At 36.6% G+C, this 25962-nt stretch overlaps 1 protein-coding gene across 4 annotated transcripts in view; it reads right to left on the bottom strand.

Moving 5' to 3' along the window:
* Nucleotides 1-24355, bottom strand: part of STX17 (syntaxin 17) — a 95643-nt gene extending 71288 nt beyond the window's left edge. The window contains exons 1-3 of one of the 4 annotated variants that reach the window (XM_029202672.1): nucleotides 24327-24355; nucleotides 15322-15507; nucleotides 3043-3108 (exon numbers count right to left, since the gene is read on the bottom strand). In XM_029202672.1, the coding sequence (XP_029058505.1) occupies nucleotides 3043-3108; nucleotides 15322-15480 (225 nt within the window). In that variant the 5' untranslated portion in view covers nucleotides 15481-15507; nucleotides 24327-24355. Of the gene's footprint in view, nucleotides 1-3042; nucleotides 3109-15321; nucleotides 15508-24032; nucleotides 24115-24215; nucleotides 24288-24326 lie in introns of those variants that run through there. The other 3 variants (XM_029202675.1, XM_029202676.1, XM_029202677.1) reach the window with 3 other exon arrangements.
* Nucleotides 24356-25962: the final 1607 nt, after the last annotated feature.

Genomic DNA, 25962 nt, shown 5'->3' with positions numbered 1-25962 from the left:
TAACAAATTGAAGGAGAAAAACCATATTATCATCTCAATAGATGCAGAGAAAGCTTTCGACAAAATTCAACACCCATTTATGATAAAAACCCTGCAGAAAGTAGGCATAGAGGGAACTTTCCTCAACATAATGAAGGCCATATATGACAAACCCACAGCCAACATCGTCCTCAATGGTGAAAAACTGAAAGCATTTCCACTAACATCAGGAACAAGACAAGGTTGCCCACTCTCACCACTCTTATTCAACATAGTTTTGGAAGTATTAGCCACAGCAATTAGAGAAGAAAAGGAAATAAAAGGAATCCAAATCGGAAAAGAAGAAGTAAAGCTGTCACTGTTTGCAGATGACATGATACTATACATAGAGAATCCTAAGGATGCTACCAGAAAACTACTAGAGCTAATCAATGAATTTGGTAGAGTAGCAGGATACAAAATTAATGCACAGAAATCTCTGGCATTCCTATACACTAATGATGAAAAATCTGAAAGTGAAATCAAGAAAACACTCCCATTTACCATTGCAACAAAAAGAATAAAATATCTAGGAATAAACCTACCTAAGGAGACAAGAGACCTGTATGCAGAAAACTATAAGACACTGATGAAAGAAATTAAAGATGATACAAATAGAGAGATATACCATGTTCTTGGATTGGAAGAATCAACATTGTGAAAATGACTCTACTACCCAAAGCAATCTACAGATTCAATGCAATCCCTATCAAACTGCCACTGGCATTTCTTACAGAACTAGAACAAAAAATTTCACAATTTGTATGGTAACACAAAAGGCCCCGAACAGCCAAAGCAATCTTGAGAACGAAAAATGGAGCTGGAGGAATAAGGCTCCCTGACTTCAGACTATACTACAAAGCTACAGTAATCAAGACAGTATGGTACTGGCACAAAAACAGAAATATACATCAATGGAACTGGATAGGAAGCCCAGAGATAAACCCACGCACATATGGTCACCTTATCTTAGATAAAGGAGGCAGGAATGTACAGTGGAGAAAGGACAGCCTCTTCAATAAGTGGTATTGGGAAAACTGGACAGCTACATGTAAAAGTATGAGATTAGATCAGTCCCTAACACCATACACAAAAATAAGCTCAAAATGGATTAAAGACCTAAAGGTAAGGCCAGAAAGTATCAAACTCTTAGAGAAAAACATAGGCAGAACACTCTATGACATAAATCAGAGCAAGATCCTTTTTGATCCACCTCCTAGAGAAATGGAAATAAAAACAAAAATAAACAAATGGGACCTAATGAAACTTAAAAGCTTTTGCACAGCAAAGGAAACCATAAACAAGACAAAAAGGCAACCCTCAGAATGGGAGAAAATATTTGCAAATGAAGCAACTGACAAAGGATTAATCTCCAAAATTTATAAGCAGCTTATGCAGCTCAATATCAAAAAACCAAACAACCCCATCCAAAAATGGGCAGAAGACCTAAATAGACATTTCTCCAAAAATGATATACAGACTGCCAACAAACACATGAAAGAATCCTCAACGTCATTAAACGTTAGAGAAATGCAAATCAAAACTACAATGAGATATCATCTCACACTAGTCAGAATGACCATCATCAAAAAATCTAGAAACAATAAATGCTGGAGTGGGTGTGGAGAAAAGCGAACCCTCTTGCACTGTTGGTGGGAATGTGAATTGGTACAGCCACTATGGAGAACAGTATGGAGGTTCCTTAAAAAACTACAAATAGGGGCTTCCCTGGTGGCACAGTTGTTCAGAGTCCGCCTGCCACTGCAGAGGACGCGTGTTCGGGCTCCAGTCCCGGAAGATCCCACATGCCGTGGAGCAGCTGGGCCCGTGAGCCATGACCGCTGAGCCTGCACGTCCGGAGCCTGTGCTCCGCAACGGGAGAGGCCACAGCAGTGAGAGGCCCGCATACCGCAAAAACAACAACAACAACAACAAAAAAAACTACTAATAGAACTACCATATGACCCAGCAATCCCACTACTGGGCATATACCCTGAGAAAAGCATAATTCAAAAAGAGTCATGTACCAAAATATTCATTGCAGCTCTATTTACAATAGCCCGGAGATGGAAACAACCTAAGTGTCCATCATCAGATGAATGGATAAAGAAGATGTGGCACATACATACAATGGAATATTACTTAGCCATAAAAAGAAACGAAATTGAGCTATTTGTAATGAGGTGGATAGACCTAGAGTCTGTCATACAGAGTGAAGTAAGTCACAAAGAGAAAGACAAATACCTTATGATAACAGATATATATGGAATTTAAGAAAAAAAATGTCATGAAGAACTTAGGGGTAAGATAGGAATAAAGACACAGACCTACTAGAGAATGGACTTGAGGATATGGGGAGGGGGAAGGGTAAGCTGTGACAAAGCCAGAGAGTGGCATATATACACTACCAAATGTAAAATAGATAGCTAGTGGGAAGCAGCCGCATAGCACAGGGAGATCAGCTTGGTGCTTTGTGACCACCTAGAGGGGTGGGATAGGGAGGGTGGGAGCAAGGGAGACATAAGAGGGAAGAGATATGGGAACATATGTATATGTATAACTGATTCAGCTTGTTATAAAGCAGAAACGAACACACCATTGTAAAGCAATTATACTCCAATAAAGAATTTAAAAAAAAACCATTACTATCCAAGGTACATATAAAAAGCTTCCACCCTTCAAAGCAATAAAAGAAAAAATCCAGATTAAAACGACAAAGCAGTGTTATTTTAACCTACTAAGTAGCAAAAATTTGAGGAATGAGTAATACTAGTGTTGTAAAATGCATTCATTGTGAAAGTGTAAGTTGATGTATCATTTCTGGAGAAAATTTTGGTGATATGAATCAAAATCTTAAAAATATGTATGACATCTGATTCAATAATTCTTGCTAAAAATGTATCCTTAAGGAAATAGTTACAAATACATATAAAAGGATTCAGCTACAAGGGTATATATTTCAGCAAAATTTTCTTAAGACTGTCTTTTCATACCGTTTTACCTGAAACAATAAAATAGCCTTACCTGAACTGTACGTCCTGCATTGATATGCTCTTCATGCAACTTGTCCCAGATTCTGCACCTCTGATACTATATGAAAGAAAGGTGAAAGGTACTGAATTTTTTTTTATCACTAAGTGATTATTCCCAATTTACCTCAAAAATCCCCACTCACCCACCCAAAGTTAAACATACCAGCTAAAAAATTTACTGACTTAGTAGTGGAAATTAACTGTCCAAAGTCCATACAATAGGAAGTTTTCAAAAACATTACACACAAAATTCTGGTAAATGGTAAAAACAAACAAAACCCACTAAATACTCTTTATTTTACTGAAAAAGAGTATGTATTTTGTCTATAATGCACACTGTTTGGAGGTGAAAAAAATGAGAATGTAAAAGAGTGTGAAAAATGAAAAGATTAACAGCATTCATCAGATATTGTTACTATATATGAAGACTTTGAAATGTCTGTTAATTATAGAGTCAAGTATTGAAAACTAAAATCTGATTTGAGAAAAAGTAACATGGATACTGCAGACTAGAAAGTATATAAAAATGAGAATGAACATTTAATATATATGTCTTAATTTTTACCAAGGTAATGTTTAGTTTCCAGAGTTCATCCAAGAAACTTAACGAGCGTGATAATGGAAAATTTTTCATTTGACAGGAAAATGTGATAACATTATGACGGAATACTTGTATAAAATATAAACAACACCAAATGTCACACATTATTTTTGGTTGAAATAAAAAACCCAAATAATTAAGATGTTGGCAGATGTGAATAATGACATTAAACACATTTTTGGTATAACCCACACACACACACTACTCTGAAAGCACAGTAACATGAAAATGCCCCATATACACATAGAAGGAAAAATAGATTATAAAAGTAGAGCACTAAAATTTTTTCTAGGGTATTTTTATATTCCCTATTCTGCATATTTTTTAAATTTGGTAGTGAATAATGCAGCAAAAAACTCTTTTGATACTCCTGAATTTTTGTTTTTTATATCATCTAAGAACTAAACAATAGCCATTAAGCTTAAAAATAACTAGACTATGGAGAACAATATGGAGGTTCCTTAAAAAACTAAAAATAGAACTACCATATGACTGAGCAATCCCACTACTGGGCATATACCCTGAGAAAACCATAGTTCAGAAAGACACATGCACCCCAATGTTCACTGCAGCACTATTTACAATAGCCAGGACATGGAAGCAACCTAAATGTCCATCAACAGATGAATGGATAAAGAAGATGTGGTACATATATACAATGGAATATTACTCAGCCATAAAAAGGAATGAAATTGGGTCATTTGTAGAGATGTAGATGGACCGAGAGACTACATCTACAGAGTGAAATAAGTCAGAAAGAGAAAAACAAATATTGTATATTAATGCATATATGTGGAATCTAGAAAAATGGTATAGATGATCTTATTTGCAAAGCCGAAATAGACACACAGATGTACAGGACAAGCACATGGACACCAAGGGGGAAGGAGGGTGGGATGAATTAGAAGATTGGAATTGACATATATACGCTATTGAAACTATGTATAAAACAGATAACTAGTGAAAACCTATTGTATAGCACAAGGAACTCTACTCAGTGCTCTGTGTGGTGACCTAAACGGGAAGGAAATCAAAAAAGAGCAGATATATGTGTACGTATAGCTGATTCACTTTGCTGTACAGTAGAAACTGACACAACATTGTAAAGCAACTATACCCCAATAAAAATTTAAAAATAGACTATATTGAGAATATATTTACCAAACATAAACTTAAAACCACTACGCAATCAAATAAATTTAAAACCACTATCAATCTACTTTTGCTTCTAAGAAAAATTTAATTGATGCCATCAGACCCAGTATAAATGCTCCTTTAATGTTATGATATTAACAAAAAGAATGTAAGCCAAAGATACATGTCTGAAAATAAGCTACTTTAAAATTTATTACTTAATACTAATCTGTCATGTTATTTTAAGAAAAATAATGTTAAGGAAACAGTTGAAAATCCAGAGAGGTCAGGGTTGCAAGAATCGTGGAGCAGAGTATCAGAGAGGAAAAAGCTGCATGTGAGGAGATAACCGAAATGAGAGCACTATACTGAGACAGAGTTCCAGAGATCTGCAGGGTTTTCCTTTTGAGTCTTCAGCTGAGTACAGATCAGTACATGCACATAAGCAAACTACCTGAAGTCAGAAAAAGAACCACTGGAAAAGAGCAGGTAGACTAATCCTCCAAAATCACACAAGGCCAGAAACAGTTCATGTGACCACAAGTCAGACTGGAAAAATCTCTCAACACACTAGACATCAGGTGGAGTACTCCAAAGCACTGTCCTACATGGGGAAAAATTAGGCCTGGAATAAAGGCTATTCTGATCCTATGCAAGTTTAAAAGAGCCTCAAAAGGATCAAACTGTTCCCAAATAACTTAAATGTGTCTCAGAATAAATAAAGCTCAAAAGTACTCAAAGTAATGTAAAAATATTCAGTATCCAACAAGTTCAGAATGTCTGGCATCCAATAAACAATTACCATGCATGCAAAAAAGCAGGAAAATATGATCTGCAATGAGAAAAACTAATCAATAGAAACAGATTCAGATACGATAGAGATAATGGAATTAATAGACAAGGATATTAAAAATTATTATGATATATTCCATGTTGTTAAGAAAGAAAAAAACATGAGCATATTGAGATATGGAAGATATTTTTAAAAATTCAATTCCTAGGGGCTTCCCTGGTGGCGCAGTGGTTGAGAGTCCGCCTGCCGATGCAGGGGACACGGGTTCGTGCCCTGGTCCAGGAGGATCCCACATGCTGCGGAGCGGCTGGGCCCGTGAGCCATGGCCACTGAGCCTGCGCGTCCGGAGCCTGTGCTCTGCAACGGGAGAGACCACAACAGTGACAGGCCCACGTACCGCAAAAAAAAAAAAAAAAAAAAAAAATTCAATTCCTAAATTTAAAAAAGGTATCTGAAATGAAAAATGTAATGGATGAGTTTAATTGAAGGTAAGACAATGCAAAGAAAAGAATAGTAAATTTAAAGATATAAAGTAGAATCAATCCAAAATGAAACACAGAGAGAGAAAAAAAGATGGACAATAAATGAATAGAGTATCAGTGAGTCGCAGGCCAATTGAAAGCAACATTTTATGTATGCAATTGGGCTCCTTGAAGGAGAGAAAAAAATTCTGAAAAACTAATGAGACAATGACTGAGATGGTGGAGGAGGAAGACCCTGAGCTCACCTCTTCCCATAGGTGCACCAAAATTACAACTAATTTCAGAGCAATTATGGATGAGAATGACTTAATGACTAGCAGAAGAGATTTTCCACAGCTAAAGATATAAAGGAACCATACAGTTTATGGTCAAAAGGTGCAAACTTCCAGTCATAAGATAAATAAGTACTAGGGATGTAATGTATGCCATGATTAATATATATAATTAACACTGCTGTATGTTATATATGAAACTTGTTAAGAAAGTAAATCCTAATTTAAATCTCATGACAAAAGAAAAAAATGTTTTTCTTTTATTTTGTATCTATATGAGATGATGGACCTTCACTATTTATTGTGATCATCATTTCATGATGTATGTAAGTCAAATCATTATACTGTACACCTTAAACTTACACAGTGCTGTTTGTCAGTTATATCCCAGTAAGCGAGAAAAAAAAAGAAAAATGAGTGGCCAAAGTTTTTCCAAATCTGGTAAAAATTATAAACCCACAGATCCAAGAAACTCAAGGAATACCATAAATAAGAAAAATGAACAAAACTAAACTAATGCACATCATAATAAAATTACTTACAATAAGTGATAGAAAAATATTAAAAACAGCAAGAGGAAAAAAAGATATGTGAAGTACAGAGCAACACAGATAAGAATGACAGAAGACTTCTTGTGAGAAACAATGCAAGCCAGAAAACACCAGAGCAACATCTTGAAAGTACTGAAACAATCTAAAACTCAACCTAGAATTCTATACACAGGGAAAATATTTTTTAAAAGTGAAGGCAAAATAAACATTTTTTTTTTCAAACACAAAAATGCAAGCAGAATTCAATACCAGCAAACCTGTACTACAAGAATGTTAAAGGAAGTCCTTCAGGTTGATGGGAAAATGATACCAGACAGAAACCTGGTTCTACAAAAAAGTGACAGCACTGAAAAATGGTAAATATATAGATAAATATAAGATATACTTTTTATTATTTTAAAAATCTCTTTGAAAGATAACACTGTTTAAAACAAAAATTACATTACATAGAAGTAAAATATATTACAATAATGCTACAAAGACCCTGAGAGAGGAAATTGAAGTGTACTGTTATAAGGCTATTTATTTATTTATGACTGCGTTAGGTCTTTGTTGCTGCATGCGAGCTTTCTCTAGTTGAGGTGAGTGGGGGCTACTCTTCTTTGCAGTGCACAGGCTTCTCAATGCGGTGGCTTCTCTTGTTGCAGAGCGTGGGCTCCAGGCGTGTGGGCTTTGGTAGTTGTGGCGCGTGGGCTCCGTAGTTGTGGCTCATGGGCTCTAAAGCATAGACTCAGTAGTTGTGGCACATGGGCTTAGCTGCTCCGCGGCATGTGGGATCTTCCCGGACCAGGGCTCAAACCCGTGTCCCCTGCATTGGCAGGCGGATTCTTAACCACTGAGCCAGCAGGGAAGTCCAAGATTCTTATAATATACGTGAAGTGATATATATATATATGTATATATGAAAACACATTACTTGAAGGTAGACTGTCATAAGTTAAAGATGAATACTCTGAACTGTAAACCATTAAAAATAAAAATACAAAGAGGTATAATTAATAAGCCAACAAAAGAAAAAATGGAATCTTAAAAAATATGCAATTAATCCAAAAGGGAGTAAAAGATGAGAAAAGGGGACAAAGAATAGATGGGACAAACAGACAAAAAGAGCAAGATGGTAGATTTAAAGACAACCATTCGATAAACATCTGTTCATTATAAAAATTCTCAGCAAACTTAAAAAAGAAGTTAACATTAGAGGCATCTACAAAAACCCTACAGTCAACATCATGCTTAGTGGTGAAAGACCATTCCCTAATACTGGGAACAAGGTAAGGATGTCTGATCTTGCCATTCCTATTCAGTATTGCACTGGAGGCCCTAGTCAGCACAATAAGTTAAGAAAGGAAGTGAGGGAAGAAAGGAAAGGAGGGAAGGAGGGAAGGAAAGGAGGGAGGAGGGGAAGGGAAAGAGAAGAAACAAAAGAAAGAGAGGAAAGAAAGAAAGTAAGGAGAGGAAGGAAGGAAGGAAGTGGGCAGACAGGCAAAGACTGGAAAGGAATAAATAAAACAGTCTGTCTTCACATGATTGTCTACAAAGAAAATAACAAAGAGTAGATTCAAAGAGACTGAAAAGCAATGATGGGGAGATTATCTGTCAAGAGATTGGGTAAAACAGCTCGTCTTTGCCAAGGGCTTCTCCTTCGGGCTTCTCTCTACAGGGTTTTTAAAGGTAATGGCAGCTTTGCAAGGAAATATTTTCTAGATGATGTTGGATTTATACTTTTCTTTTATCTTCACAGAGTAGGCAGAAGGATTTGTCTCAGCACTACTTGCTCTTGAGTGGCTTCCAGGCCATTAAGCTCTGCCCCAACATTTCAAGGTAGGTGGAACTCAGAATGACATCCCCAAAGTGCATTGGATTCTGCTCTTTCCTCCACTGGATGCTGAAACTTCTGATAAATACCTTTAATTGCTATGAATAAACAGGATCAAGAAAGAGGAAAAACAACTACAGAAAAAATTCATAGATACTGTTTTTCAGTCATTTCAGAAAGACGTATTGTCTCACTACATGCATTCATGTTGTTCTTCATTGACATGTTATGGCCCCATGGTCTACCAGTGGCGCCATGGTTTTCCTCTGGCACAGGCATAAGCAGAGAATCCAACATTCACAGAAACAGCCTTTCCCCTATACTTTCCCATGAGACAAAAGCACATCCTTATCCTGGTGAGACAAAAGCCATGTTCACCATTCTCATCCTGGTGAATACGTTGTCTCCTTTTACCCACTCTTCTATTTTATCTTTTTGGATAACCCTGATTATAAACCCACACCATGGTGTGATGAACACCTCTGCACAGGTGTTTTCAGGCTTCCAACATTCATCCCTTTGTGCTCTTTGGCAGTGACACCCAGGTCTCAGTTTTGCTTTGCCTGCTGGGCAAAGAGAACAAATATTTCGAGAGCGGTTCCTGGACTAAAAGCTCTCTCTAGAACACCCCACCATTTATTTAATCAACTTTATATACTTGTAGCCTCACATTTTATGTCATTTCATCTTCCAGAATATTTTGATTCAAAATTGAATAATAATAATTCTGCTTCATATTGCTTAGAGTATACAAACATGAAAGCTACTCATAATTATTAAAAATAATTTTCTAAAATTATATAATGTTATTCACTAGAGGTTCAGGGAAGTTGATGATGATATAACATAGAGAACATTCAGAATTTAGGAGTTTAAGGTATAAAAGCACTTTAATTTAAACTTTATGCTGACACTTAAAAGATTTATTTGAATTTACAAAGCATAGTAGGGAAAAAAGAGGTTTCAATTGGAGAGAAAAAGACCTGGGAATACTCTGAGGTGTAAAGTCACATGTGGAATCCAAAGGACTGAAGTAAGATCAATGTGTTTGTGGTATAATGTATGATGGGAAGAGTGATGAGAAAAGAAGCAGAAAAAGTAGATGAAGGCTTCTTTTGCCAAGTATCAGAGGATATCTCAGTGATCAGAATGAACAGAACTTTTCGTAAGGAAGATGATGGTTTTGTGGGGGATTAATTAGGTGGGATAATAATCAGTATTGTAGATGATAAAAAGTGTAAGTATTCAATTCAAATAAATTTATTTTATTAAACTCAACAAAAGAGAAATATCAAAGACTCTAAAAGTAAAGCTACATAATATTAATAGATGGCCCAATGATTATAAGCCATAAATTTAGGATTACTCATGTAATGAAGATAAATAATAATACCTACCTTATAGTGTAGCTAATGTAAGGCAACTTACTGTGCCTACCATGTGTAAAAAGTATAAAACCCAAAACAAACGCAAAGGGTCTCAGGAATGCTGTGAATCTCCTAATGATTACAAACAATTAACTGACAGCACCAATGTTGACTGCCCGGGAATGATAACTTACTTATAAGTAACTCATTTCCAAGTATCAACCTTGCATTCAAGGGTTCTTAACATAATATCTCAATCCTCAGAATAACTCTATGAGAAAGATTTTAATGTTACCTTTACAACTCTCTAAAGATCAATCACGGGGTGGTGAACCTTAAGGTCTACTGCAGAGTGCTGTGTGAGGATGGTGCATTTATATCTGACCCAGGATGGAATCAACCAGGGCATGTTCCATAGAACATTACTAAGTTGGGATCTGAACAAAAAAACAAAGTTTGAAAGGTGAACAAATGGAGTGGATGTTGCTAATAGATGTAGGAAAGCCAAAGTATTCAACTCTATTTTTTTTTTTACATCTTCCTTCTTCATTGAGGAAAATCATCATAAAATAGAACTGTCCGCAACAAACATGACTAAGAGGAAAATGAAAACCAAGAAAGAGTAAGAACAAACTTAGAACACACTATGTTTCAAGCACAACATTAGAAGATTAATATATTTAGCAGCATAGTGATCTCAAGAAAGTAATTTAACCACTCCAAGTCTGCTTCCCCACCTAAAAAAGGAAGACAAAAATAAGGGTAACCTATAGGGATGTTCTGAGGATTAAATGATATGATATATATAAAAACCTTACAGAGCACTCAACAAATAAACACAACAGCTACTATCTTTACTATTATTATTATTTGCTCACTTGTCAAGTAAGTTGTAGAAGAGATTAGTGTCTTGGATGAAGATTGAATAGATGATCTTATGTCTTAAAATAATAAAATTCTAAGAAAAATAAGGAATAAAATAGGTCAGACTTTCTATGCTTGCTACACAATGTTAAACCTAAATTAGGTTACATTATTAAAGGCTATTATTCCAAACAGTTGGAGAGGAGTTCACCACCTGTGCTGAGGCTTTCCTATCCTATAACACAGGAGAAAGCAAACTGAATCAGGAGTCTATCAGAAAAAAATAATGAGGGGGAAAATGTGATTGTAAGATTGAAATAAACATTGTCAGACTAAAAAGAGAAATGGGAAAGGTTTTTGCTGTAACCACAAGTTAAGAAAACAAATAAATGAAACCAAATCAATACATAACAAATCAATAAGACTGCTTATATCTGATTTTGTACCACACAGTTCAGGCTTCATGCTGCCTGAACAGTCCTGAACACTCATTTTCACACCTAATTATATGTTGCCCCATCATATCCTAGCTTATTTCCTTAACTGGACTGTAAACTTCTTGCAGATTAGAAAGCTAATTTTTTACATAATTTTCAATGTTAACAATATAAGAGACAGCAAACACCAACACTTATGAAACGCTAACATATATTTATATCCTGTAATAATTTCCCTTCTCATTAAACCTGGCAGACTGAACACATTCATCTCTGTTCTTTTCCCAAACTCAACTAAAATGACAGTAAAGAACTTTAAAAGGTATAAATTCACAATAATAATGAGAATACAACAGAAGGTATCAATGGACAAGAAATTTTAACAAAATTTTGGAAGCTGGAAAGACTATGGACGTGTTGCAGCTGAACTTAGCAGATCAGAGAAAGCTGAAACGTAGGGCTGCAGAAGGGGTGGATGGTGGGGGAGAAAGGCAGTGAGAAGCAAACCAATGAATGCATAGCACTACTCCAGAAAGATTCAGTAACCAGAGGTACCAGCTACCAGGTAACCAGGAGGATGTGTATGGTGGGGCTAAAAACAGAAGGATTAGTTGAAAGTTTATGTAAGGAATAGGTAGTCTATCAGATGTCCTCTCCATGGGCCCAAGCAACTGGACTGCCTCTATCATCACAGAAGACAACACTCCAGGAGAGTATCTGGTGGTTCCCCATCAAAATAGATCCTCCTCTGTTCACCTCTCCAGGTAATAAGGCCCCTACTACTGCCCTGCTACCCATTCTCCCTCTCTCTCTCTCTCTCTCTTTCTCTCTCTGCTACCCTCTCTCTCTCTCTCTCTCTCTCTCTCTCACTCACACACACACACACACACACACACCCCTTCCAATTAGCACTCTTAAATATCGACAGCTAGCCAAGGAAAGCCTAAAATACTGTAGACTGACACAAAGAAAGGAAGGAAGGAAGGAGAGGAAGAAAGGGAGGGAGGAGGGAGGAAGAAAAGGAGAGAGAGAAAGAGAGAGAAGAATACATTTAAGAAAAGAAAAGGGAAAAAGAGAAAAGAAGGAAGGAGGAAAGAAGGAAGGAAGAGAGGAAGAGAGGGAGGGAGGGAGGAAGGAAGGAAGGGGGAAGGAAGGAAGGGGGAAAAAGGAAGGGGGGAGGAAGGAAGGAAACACAGAAAAGGAAGAAGAAAACTTTAAAAAATATAATAATAATACCACCATAGAGAGACTATATGATACTGCATCCATAAAACAAGAACAGGAGGATTTTCTTTAAAAGAAAAAAGAGAGAGAATTGAGAGAAAAAAGAACATATTCAGAAAAAATAGGATTCTGGTTCTTTCATCTTAGTTGGAATGTGGATGTGATAGCTAGAGCTGGAGCTGCTGTTTTACATGTAAGACAGAAACAAGTTGAGAATTGGAAAGAAAGATAAAAACAGCCTGAGTCTTTAATGACTGTTGAGCTGCCACTGGAGCCCCAGACCACCTCCAAAACTATGAGAGATTAAAAATAAAAGCAAAACCAAAAAACCTCCATCTCATATAATAAGCTATTTTTAGGTTTTCTGCCACTTGCATTTTAACCATATACTAACTAATACAGTACATGTTACACAGTAAGTTTTCCCCCAAACCCCTATAAAATGAAACAAAGAAAATTATGTTCCAAGCTTATGATATTGTTCCTATTAACTATGCTTAAGTCTATTTTATATTAGCCAAGAAAGCTGAATGCTAACACTTCAAATTTCAGGATTACATTCTAATCAAGTCTATCATGTGTAATAAAACGTAATGCTGAAGGACCTATGGAATATAGTCCCAGGTGTCCACAGCACACTACTCTCATTGTTTTCAGATGTTGCAGAATCACTCCACTAAGGCTTACTTTCAATTTCCCTTCAGTCTGACTTTCTTCTTTTAAATTCATATTGGATGACTGATGGCTAACATAATAAATATTTTATCTTTCTACACCCTTCCCCCAGGAAAAACATGCCTTTTTGAAAATGAGGCACTGTTAGACACCTGGAGTCTAAACTTAGTTCTTAACTCTTTTGTCCACAGTGAACACTGTGGCTTTTAAATGTTTTTACATTGCCATAAACTATCTATTAAAATATGCTATTCAATCTTACATAGATAAAAAAATTACTTTCATAACTAAACTAGAAAACCTAGAGACAGAATGATCAAGATTATGGAATAAAACATAGCTCAGTATGAGTTTAACTGCTTAGCTTCAAACTGCATCACCTATATTGTAAATTATAATTATTCTGATATTGTCTAAAAATTTCTTAGTAAGTAAAAATTATAGAAAACGGTAAAGGAAAAATGTTCCAGCAGAAAAAGATCTATATAACTCTGGAATAATTTTCTTCTGAATTCTGACGCAGCTAATTAAATCAGTAATAGACCTGTTTCTGTCCCCACAACTTTCTCCCAGGGTTCTGGCCTTTCCATTGATGACTGGGTGGTACATGTGGCTAGGATCTGAAGGTAATGACAGCAAGCACATTCGTATAGAATAAATACAAGGAAAGGGAAATTTGCCAAAGGGAAAATGCCAAAGGGAAAATAGGACAATAAAAGAAAGAGTCTTAATAGACCACAGTCCACCTATTTATTCCTTTCAGAATCAATTCACTTGCCAAATTCTTACCATCTTTGTAACTGAGCACTTCAACATAAGCTCAGGACTTTGACACACACGTTATCAAACACAGATATGATCAATCAGAAGTAAGCAACTCCATTTCTATATTGTTACAGTGCCCTCCTTATTAATCAAAGCATGGAACACTTTGTTTCTGCTCATGACAAGAATAACCAGTTTAGCGGACAACTCCTCCATCCTTAAAAGTCATCACACTTATTGCTTATGGATAAAGAAGAAAGACGTTAAGAGATGACTAAATATTAATCTTTAATTCTATTCATATTTGCATTGAAATTTTCATCTTATTTTTCTTGGCACTTATTTTCTATACTTTAACAAAAGACTTAAGTACTAGGAAGACAGCTGGTATCTATGAGAGAAAAAGTTGACACTCTTCTTACTTGTATAAGGTATGTAGTTGAGGGTGATAAATATTATTTATACTGAAAGGCTTAATGACCACTTCCACCCTCCCCCCGCCCCCCAAGAAAAATTAATGGAGGGCCACACAGCTTAAAATTTATACTGGGGGAGGTTCTTCTGAAGGATCAAATACCACTGACCTGTCCCACAGCAAATAAGACAAGGTAACCTGCCAAATCAATGCTCAGTATTCAGTAAACTTGACGTTCCCATAAATGCCACAACCACTCCATCAGATCCTAGCCAGACCAGGTTCTATGAAACCACCACAGTCCCTGAGACTGGTTCTTCCTTCTACCTATTTCTTAAACTGACCTCTAGCTGATACTTCTCAACTTTGGGCTTTCCTCAAAGGGAAGCAAGCAGTGAAGTTGGGAAATTCCCTCATATCAAATGGTGATTTTACCTCTTAAATCTACATGCACCTGAAAAGGACAGGAACACACACTCACAGTTCAGAAAACTTGCCATGGGGTGGATGAAATTAAGGGAAGCCCTTTAGCCAAAGTCCACCACCTTCACATTATAGTCAACTATCAAACAGTTTGTATTTTAATTATTAACTGCTCAATTCATCACTGTGTATAACTAAAAAGGCATTGATTCTATTCTTATATCCCTTCCTAAAAAAGGAATAATGTGAGAGGGGTATTTGTAGAACAGAAAAACCAGATGAAAAAATGAATAATGTTGTTAAATCAACAGGAGCTAGATGTTTTAGCAAAGACTCTTACCTAATATTCTCAATGTAGGTGAAATGCACAACATATAAATCAGAATATGTAACTGTTTCTTGTGGTAAAAAAAGAAAAAAATGGAAAAAAAGAAAGAAAGAAAAAAACTCACCTTCTCAATATTTATCTGGTGCTTTCTTAACCTCTCCAGGTCTGTTGGGATTACTATCTTAGTAAATTTCTGAATAGCTGGTTCAAGACGGCGTAATTTCACTTTTTCTTCATCCTCAGACATCCTAAAAAAATGTTGTATCTCTTCTACTTGCAACATCTACCTTCTCCACTCATGTAGAAAAACCTAAAAGGGAAATATTTATTTAAGAATTTTAAAAATCAATTTCCATTATTTTTAAAAGCCAACAATTAGGTAATTTTATAATATATTCTAAACACATACTCAACTTAATGCTGAACTTCAGTGACTGGTTTTTTAACAAAACTTTTATTTTAAAATCTTTTTCTCTCTACAAAGGTAATGTATATTCAATTTAGAATGATTAGAAAATAGGAAAAAGAGAATAAAATAAAATCAACAATCATCTCCTCACCTATAGTTAACTACTCTTTCCATTTTCCCCCTCCCACCCCCGTACTTCCATTTTGATGTATGTCTTTCCAGGGCTTTTTAATATAAGTATATATATATGTATGCATATAATTAACTAACTTTTTTCAAAAAACCAGAAGTATACTGTTCAAGTCTTTATCTCCCAATGTATCCTGGACAGTGAATAATGTTTTCTAAAAAAGTGTCAAATGGCAAAATTGGAAGAAAAAATTTCATTCTTAATATTTCTGCTGTAAAAACTCCATTTCTAATATAACATATGTAATTATATACTTCAAATATATTATAAAATGCAACTTTTCTCATTGATGTCCTTTAAATTGCATCTTCCCTTTCTTACAAAGTGATTAGCATTGTCTACAATCAGTACACATAACCAGTGACAGAGCTGGAATAAGAACCCAGTATTCCTGAGAGTTCAATCAAATGCTCTTTCTAATTCACCAGTAGTTTTTTTTTTTGAGCAGTGCTCCAGAGAGTCCAGGGTTATGTCTTTGGGGTCAGGGTAGGTGATGGTAACGGTTATCAAGTGGACAGGCTCCAGGACCCCACACCTGCTTCAGTTGGAGAAAATTTACTTATATCTATTTCATAAATTTGAACTTATTCGATTTTCTGTAAATAAAGGGTTCCACTGCTTAAGCAAGCTTGAAAACCACTGTTGTACATGTTTTCATGCCATCTAATTAGCCATAACCTCTCCCATATTAAAAATAAGTTGACTATGTTAATTCCATTGGGTTATGGTATCTTAGACTTGGGTCCATAGAGATAGGGGGTTGGGACTTGAGAGTTCCTGAATGTTTGTTTACAAAAAATTATGAATATATTTTTGAATTATTTCAGAAGACAGAGTCCTTTGCTTTCAAGAAATTATCAAAAAGCTCTATCACTCCAGAATCATTAAGAACTATTATTCTAAATAATGTTGTTTCTCTCTTTCACAGTTGAAAATCTTGAAGTGTTGGTTATACAGATTATCTCATCTACCAGTAACTTGGTCTTTACAGTTAATCTAAGCTTGAAAGCAAAAAAGGAAAATCTCCAGACACCAAAAATAAAGAGTCTAACAGCTACAGTAGTTAGTGGGAATTAGAGATGATGGGGAAGTTCACCGCCAAAAGATTGGTCCACAGACCCAACAAAATGGGAAAATTTACAGCTAAGGGACTAGAGATAATAAAGTAACCTAAAAATAAAATTAAAATAGTTACATTTCAAAATAAAGATATAAAGAAAGAAACAGAATCTTAAAAAAAATTAGATAATATTATGAAACAGTAACAGGTCAATCTGAAAATAAACCAAGTAAAAATTCTACAAATAAAAACCTCCAAAGATGGGTTAAACAGTAAATTTTGTAGCTGAAAAGACAATTATTGATTGGAAGCTATCAGTATGAACACAGAGGAATAAGGACACATAAAAAGAAGATAAGCAACATTAAGGATAAAATGACAAGCTCAATAACAAGTAGGAGTCCCATAAGGAAAGAATAAATAAAATGGCAAAAAGGCACTATTCAAAGAGAATATGCTGAGAATTAAGATGTAAAGCCTCAAACTGAAAATGCACATAAACACTAAGTAGCATAAATAAAAAACAAATTTACCTAAACACATGGAAGGGAAATTTCAGAACATTAGGGACAAAGAAAAAATATCTTAAAAAGCAAACCGGAGATAAAAGACAGATAAACTAAAACAACAAAAGCAGTAAACTTTTCATCAAAGCAACAAATCAAAAGATAGGAATATCTTCAAAGTGCTGAGTTGGTATATACCCAGGTTAATTATTATTCAGAAGTGAAGGTAAAATAATCATTTTCAGACATACAAAGACTGAGTTTATTACCAAGTCCTTCATTAAAAGAACTACTAAAAGGCATGCTTTAACAATAAAGAAAATAAACCCAAAAGAAAGGAATGGCAAGGAGCAAAAAAATATAATAAAGTATACTGTTACTGGGTGAATAAAGGAAGCAATGAAGAACAAATAAAAGATTTATTGTGAATAACCTGATCAAATATAATAAAAATGTTTCCATGTAAATTATTATTTTTCTATAATGTATTTTTATAGCAGCATGGTATCACATTGTACAGATGTTCGATAATTTAATCATCTAATGTTGGCCACTCAGGATGTTTCCAATTTTCCACTATTATAAACTAAACCACAGTGTAATTACTCTTCTTTCACACAAATCCATACTACCATCTATGATTATTTATTTAAAGTAAATACCTGGAAATAGAATTAATAGGTACATACATTTTTTAAGGCTTCTGATTCTAAATGTCCCAAAAAAGGCTGTGCCTATTTACATTCCCACTAGCAACATATCAAAATGTCCACTTATCTGGATTAAAGACTTAAATGTGAGACCCGAAGCCATAAAACTCCTAGAAGAAAACATAGGCAGTATACTCTTTGACACTGGTCTTAACAATATGTTTTTGGATCTGTCTCCTTAGGCAAGGGCAACAAAAGCAAACAAAGAAATAGGACTACATCAAAATAAAAAGCTTTCTCAGTGAAGGAACCCATCAACAAAACAAAAAGGTAACCTATTAAATGAGAAAAGATATTTGGAAATGATATATCTGATAAGGCATTAATATTCAAAATATACAAAGAATTCACACAACTCAATATCAAAAAAATAAACAATCCAATCAAAAACTGGGTAGAGGATCTGAACATTTTTCCAGGAAAGACAGACAGATGGGAAACAGACACATGAAAAGATGATCAACATCTCTAATCATCAGGAAAATGCAAATCAAAACCACAATGAGCTATCACCTCACACCTGTCAGAATGGCTATCATCAAAAAGACAAGAAATTTCAAGTGTTGGTTGCTGGCAAGGATGTGGAGAAAAGGGAACCCACATGCATGTGGTGGGAATGTAAACTGGTGCAACCACTATGAAAAACAGTACGGAGGTTCCTCAAAAAATTAAAAACAGAACTATCATATGATCCACCAATTCCAATTCTGGTATTTATCTGAAGAAAATGAAAACACTAACTGAAAAGATATATACACCCCTATGTTCATAGAGCATTATTCACATTAGCAAGATATGGAAGCAACCTTTAAGTGCTCAAAGATAGATGAATGGTTAAAGAAGATGTGATACATATACATACATACATAAACACACACACACACACACACACACACACACACACAATGGACTATTACTCAGCCATAAAAAAGAATGAAATCTTGCCATTTGCAACAACATGGATGGACCTAGAGGGTATTATGCTAAGTGAAATAAGCCAAAGAAAGACAAATGCCGTATGATTTCATGTACACGTGGAATTTAAAAAACAAAACAGAACAGAAACAGATCCACAGATACAGAGAATAATCTGGTATTATGCTAAGTGAAATAAGCCAAAGAAAGACAAATGCCGTATGATTTCATGTACACATGGAATTTAAAAAACAAAACAGAACAGAAACAGATCCACAGATACAGAGAATAATCTGGTATTATGCTAAGTGAAATAAGCCAAAGAAAGACAAATGCCGTATGATTTCATGTACACATGGAATTTAAAAAACAAAACAGAACAGAAACAGATCCACAGATACAGAGAATAATCTGGTGGTCACCAGAAGGGAGGCGGCATGGTGAGTGAAATGCGTGAAGGGGTGTAAGGGGTGCACATTTCCAGTTATAAAATAAACAACTCACAGAGATGTAAGGTACAGCATACGGAATATAGTTGATAATATTGTAATGACTTTGTAGGATGATAGATGGTTACTAGATATCATGGTGATAAATTCATAATGTATAAAAATGTCAAATCATTATGTTGTATACTGGAGATAAATACAGTATTGTATGTCAACTATACTTCAATTTAAAAAACTTTAAAATGTCCATTTATCCATACTCCAACCAATACCTGATATTATCATTCTTCTTAAGACATTCAACTGGTGACAAAAATGGTATCTCATTATTGTTTTATTTTGCATTCTTTATATTACTAATGAGATTGACTTATTCTCTATTTGCATTTCTTCTTTCATCAATTGCCTGCTCGTGCTACAGGGACTGTCTTTCTCTTATTATATTAACATATAATAGTCTCATAAATTATCAATATTTCCCTAACACTAATGTTCCCAGTTTGTCACATTGCCTCTTGTGTTTTCTTCCACTATGCAGATTATATAAGAAGCTATCTTTATATCTATTACTATTCCTATCAAAATGTTTTTTAACATACCTGGTATTCAACAAATGCTAATGGAACTAAAACATTTCTTCACATGTCTCTTCTACACTATTTCTAATCCTATCACTCTAGTCAAACAGCACAATATGCATAGCACATTACAAGTGTCTTATTTGGCCTGTGTTTAGACTCTTTCCCCTCTCCAATTTTTCCCCATAGATTACCACCAAAGAATATATCTAAAACACCAAAGGCAACATGCTCCTCCTCTGAATAAAAACTTCTAAGGTTCCCTATTATCTGAACAAGAAAATAAAATGTTCATAAGTAATCCACCCAACCTACTGAAATATCATCACCCAATCTCTGCTTTTGGCTTGCAAGATGCTCCCTCTGTCTAGATGCTCTTTTATATCCCATCTGCCTCTCAACTTTGTGTATCATTTGAGATACAACTCAAATGATTCTGCCTTCTCTTCCACTAATCAGTTTATGGTGTACTTGACAAACCCCAATTATTGACTATTTGGCTTGTTTTCACTGCTCCCCTATGCTATGATGATAGCTCTCTTTTTTGAATTCAAAAAGTAATATTTCCAGGTCAGAGTGCATGACTCTGCCCCCCAGCTTTTTGTGCTCAAGGAATAACCTGCTGCCTCACAAGGGCCATCTCTCGGGGAAGACATTCTGGCCTAAGACCCTCCCAAGACTCTCCCAACTCTTGGTCTACTTCTAGAGAGTATTTTTTTTTCTCTCCACCATTTCCATTTCTATAAAATCATAATAAATTACCCATATAAAACTAAGATGGGAACACAGCATTCGAATAGTTGCATTAAAGTATGATGTTACTGAAACAAAGTCATCCAACAGTGCCTCTGATCATAAAATAGCTCAAATAACGTTTATAAGCTATTAAGGGAAGGTCGTAATTCAATATAGAAATTGTGGTTTAAAAGTGTGATTAAATAATCAGTTGAAAATGTATTTCAGCATTTCTTGATTTTTAAGACAGAAAACTGGGAATTATTTCTGATATAATTCAAACATAGGATTAAAAAATACATTTACATTAACATCACAGGTATTTAAAATATGTCTATGAAAAAACAAGAGAAAACACACAAAAATGCCTAATTTCTCAAACTTCTGTAAAGTTGTTGTATTACTTTTAACTTTATTTTTCTAGTGTAATGGAACATTTGGGGCGACAGAATTGTTTGTATCATGAGAATGGTGGTGGATAAACAATTATATGCATTTATCAAAATTCACAGAACTGTACACCACAAAAGGTGCATTTTTGTATATTAAAAAACAAAAACAACGAGATGTGGGGGAACCCAAAATGAAATACAAACTATAAAAAAAAAAATTAACTGTATTACAAATGAACAACATAACCACAATGAAAGAAGTAGGGGAAGAAAATAACTAATCTAGGTAACTTTGGAAAACAGATGCTGGATACTCGATACTAGTGTCTAGATATGGGATCCTAGATACTAAACTGGATACTATAAGGCTAAAGACAAAAAGAATTACACACAACTATACTGTACTCTAGTTAGTAAATTTATTTCTCATAGGACTATGGGTTAGAAATCCTGAAATTACTTTATGTGTATACTAGGACTGAACAAATAAGGAAATATTTTGTAGAACACAAAAGCCAGATTTCTCACTGTTGAAGAAAGAAGTTACAAGTAAGAGGCAAGACTAGAATGAACCCTGTGGTACTGTATTAGAAACAGAAGTATCAGGATAAACTTTAGTTTAGAAAAAAAAAAAAAATATATATATATGTATACAGACATATATCTAAAATACATGTGTGTATATATATATATATATACAGATAAACACAAAAATAAATATAAATCTTTGCAGATGCATGAATATACACATGTGTGCCTGTATCTCCATGAAATATATGGATTTACAGTTGACCCTTGAACAATATGGATTTGAACTGAGAGGGTCCACTTACAGTGAATTTTTTTCAATAAATACTACATGATCCACAGTGAGTTGAATCCGTGGATATGCAACCGCAGATACAAAGGGCCAACTATGGGACCTAAGTGGCTTCGGGTTTTGCTATCCACTGCAGGTCCTAGAACCATTCTCTGTGGATACCAAGGGACAACTGTATACACAGCTAGAAATATATACATACACTCACACACACACACACGCTTCTAAGGTGTCTTCTGCCAGGCACTGGAAGTAATGATAACCCAGCAGCAATGAGCACACCTAGCGCCCAGATCCTTGGTGTTTAAATACTACTCTCCAAACAAAGAAGGCAGGGGTCTTTGGAGAAATGGTGGATTCCAGGGCAGGGAAAATGCAAGAGAAGCTTGGAGCATCCAAAAAGCAAGGAAGTTCTCAAAAAAGGATGAGAGCCTATAAAAAGGGCACAGGAAGCAACCTGAAAAAACTTGAAATGGACGAAGCTGGAACAATTTGAGACATAAAACAAATAACGAAAGTGTAGGAAAATAACCAATAGAAAAATAAATGAGTCCATACAGATACAAAAAATTAACAATAAATAAATAAATGGGATGAAGATGCAGCTCTTCCTTACAGAAAAACTCCAATTAGTAAATTACGAAGGAATGAGGGAAACAGAAAACCACCATTAGAACATTACAGTAATAATTACTGAAGGCAAGATCATCAATGGATGCTAAAATCAACAAATTAAAGTTTGAGGAGAAACAGGAATATTTGCATTGTTTAAAAGTAGTTCTCCCCCAAGATACTGATTAATTACAAAGGGAAAAATAGTTACTTTACATTAGAGAATCCCAGCCGACACCACCTTAACCAAGTGATCAAGAGCAATATCAAATGCAGTGTGTCATATAATGTACCCCTCATATGATGAACTACTGAGAAGGGCATATACACTTCTGTGGTATCAACAAAAGTACACAACCTTACTCTAATCTTGAGAAAACATCAGACAAAACCCAATTGAAGGACACTACAAAATAACTAACCAGGACTCTTCCAAAGTGTAACGGTCATGAAAGACAGGAAAAGACTTAGAAGTTGTCACAGACTGGAGAAGATTAAGGAGCCATACCAACTAAATGCAACGTGGGATCTTAGATTGAATCGTGGAACAGAAAAAGGACTTTAGTATAAAAAACGATGAAATCTGAAGAAAGTTGGTGATTTAGTTAACAGCGTTGTGCTGAAGTTAATTTCTTACTTTTGATAATTGCATTATAGTTATGTAAGATGTTAACATTAAAGGAAATTGTAGAGAACTCTGTATTACTTTTGTAACTTTTCTGTAATTGTAAAATATTTCAAAATAAAAAGTCTCTTAAAATAATGTGTAAACTGATGTTTCCCATAAGACAGGACAAATATTTTGAGGTCAAAGAATTGCAATCACATTCACTGCACTAACACTTGGGGTGGGCGGGGCGGGTGCCAGGTGCTTTACAAACTACCTTTAGTGCTTACAACTATTACCAGCTGAGTACCATACTACTCACGTTTCCAATAAGGAAAAAGTACTGGGAGGTTAACCAAATTACTTAAGGTTATTTATAAGTGAACAGCCCCATTTCTCATGAAAAGTCCAATACCGCTGGCAACGCCCCCTTCCAAAAATGTTATGAACACCTTTCCACATTTCCCCACACCTGGGGCACCGAATTCCCTCAGGCACGTCGCCCCGTGTTTCTCACTGGGGCAAGGGGTACTGAATTTGGAAAGAAAAGTCAAGACCCTCGGACCTACCTACCGTACGGTCTGCTCTCTGAGCCTCCGATTCCGAATTGTAAAGAAAGGGGAGACAGACGTGGGGCCTTCTGCGAACCACCCTCCCTGGTATGGCTGACAGGAGGCTCCCCCCTCGCGCCCCAGGACCTCCGCTAAACACCCTCGAGCCTCGCGTCATCCCTCGCAGCGTCACCCACCGCGCACCTGGGCCACATAAACCAAACGCCACCTCCCCCAACCCCCGCCCCCGAACGGGTGCGCGGGACCCTCTCCAGACCGAGACGCCGGCGACCCTGATGACCTAAGACCCACGGTGCGTCACACGCAGGGCAGACGAAGTAAACTTTTCCACCCTGAGACCCCGGGAGGCCGTCAAGCTCGCCCGGTCGGCCGCCTCCCTATACCCGCTTCGAAAGCACCTCCAAAACCGAAACCACCACTTCTTCAAGCCGAGAAGAACTCCCACAGCGTTCGCACTTACAACCTGATGCCCTGCTTCCTGCGGGGCGCCCCTCCCGCGCGCGGGGCTGGCACCCGGCCCACGACGCCAGCCAGGGCCTTACGCCCCCGTGGGGGCCTATCGCGATCCCCTTACCTCCCGCCGGGACGTTCGAGGCCGGTGGGTACGCACGGCGCAGGCGCAGGCGCGGGCGCGACGGGACGGGGCGTCGCGATAGGCGGGCTGGGCTGCGCCACGCCCCCTCCCGCCCAGTTCCGGCCTCGAGGGGTGTGGCTGGCGCCTCTGTGTGTACAGACGCGGTCGCCGCTCTGGACCGTCTTACTAAGTGGTATTGATTTATGTTGTGGGGTTGTAACAAGGGAGCTAAGAGGAAGGAGACGCACAAATGCCCTTTAAGTCTGTCAGTTCGTTGAGTTTTAAGTGTGAGACAATTCACATCTGTATAGCCCACTACATTTTGCAACTTTTTTGTCCATTTTCCTCTGTTCTTCTAGGAATTTTATTGGTGGGCTGGCCGGGTGTTCTTACCTCTTTACACCTGTAGAAACTGAAGCTCACAGAGGTTGTGCCTTCTCCATTTACACCCCCCTCTGAGGTAGACGGCACAAGTCTTAATTGTAACAGGCACAGAAACTGAAACTCAGACAAGTTGGGCTTTTTCCCAAAAACGGGTTGAACCAGTGTCAACCCAGTGCCAGTATCCTTATCCCAATTTTATAGATAATGATGCTAAGACTCAACAAAGAGTTCTAGTGACTCACTAGCAGTTCAGCCACGTAGTGACACAGTTGGAACTTCAACTGGGTTTCCTAATTCCCTTTTCAAGTTCTTCCAGCTGATACCAATGAACAAGCAGTTGGTTGGCTTTGAAGCCCTGTCCAGGTCACAAGTCCTCCTCCCTGGATGGCCTGACTTCCAGATCCAGCCTTTTTAGTATGTGTTTGTGAATATTCAGATGACTTGCTCAGAACGTATCCACTGATGGTACTATCCTTAGAAGTCATAAGGATATTCAAGCCATAGCTAAGGAAACTCAGCTCTTAGGGTCTTCCAGTGGAGTGCGAGTAGGGGTAGAAATTGTGGGCCAATGAATATTAGGGGTCTGTAAGAATTGCCTTGAAAGCTAATTTCTAAAATAAAGCATAAAATCTGCTAAGCGTTTTGGATTTTCTTTGTGAGTATAATGAGTGCTGATTTCTTTTACTCTAGGAATGAGGTGTTTATAAGATTTTAATTCTAAGGAGAAAAATTAAAGTATTAGCCAATACCATGGGAAAAAATTTTTTATGCAAGACAAGGGCTTACTGTTGTGGCCTCTCCCGTTGCGGAGCACAGGCTCTGGACGCGCAGGCTCAGCGGCCATGGCTCACGGGCCCATGCCGCGGGGGCACGAACCCGTGCCCCCTGCATCGGCAGGCGGACTCTCAACCACTGCACCACCAGGGAAGCCCCAAAACAAGAGCTTTTGAAGTAAAGGTCATTCAAGTTAAGCTCTGAAAAAATCTACCTCAAGTACACTAGGGAGATGTGACACTCAAGGATTCTAAACTTGAACCTAGCCTTCTAGGTTATTATACATATGTTTGCTATAAGTTAGGTGTGTTCAAGGTAGCTAAATAGAACGTTTTAATCTAACAGTTTGTTAGCTTTATAATCTTTAAATATTTAGATATATGGTGTGTGGACCTCTTTTTGTCCTCTTGCCTGGGCACTGAAATTGTTAGGAGCAGGCCTGCTGCTACTAGCCAACATTTTCCTGAGGTCCTAACTG

The sequence above is a fragment of the Monodon monoceros genome, unplaced genomic scaffold (genome assembly GCF_005190385.1).
Source record: "Monodon monoceros isolate NGI ecotype Baffin Bay Population unplaced genomic scaffold, NGI_Narwhal_1 Super_Scaffold_5, whole genome shotgun sequence".
Lineage (NCBI taxonomy): Eukaryota > Metazoa > Chordata > Mammalia > Artiodactyla > Monodontidae > Monodon > Monodon monoceros.
Note: the sequence above shows the minus strand (reverse complement) of the source record. Positions and strands in the feature narration are given on the sequence as shown.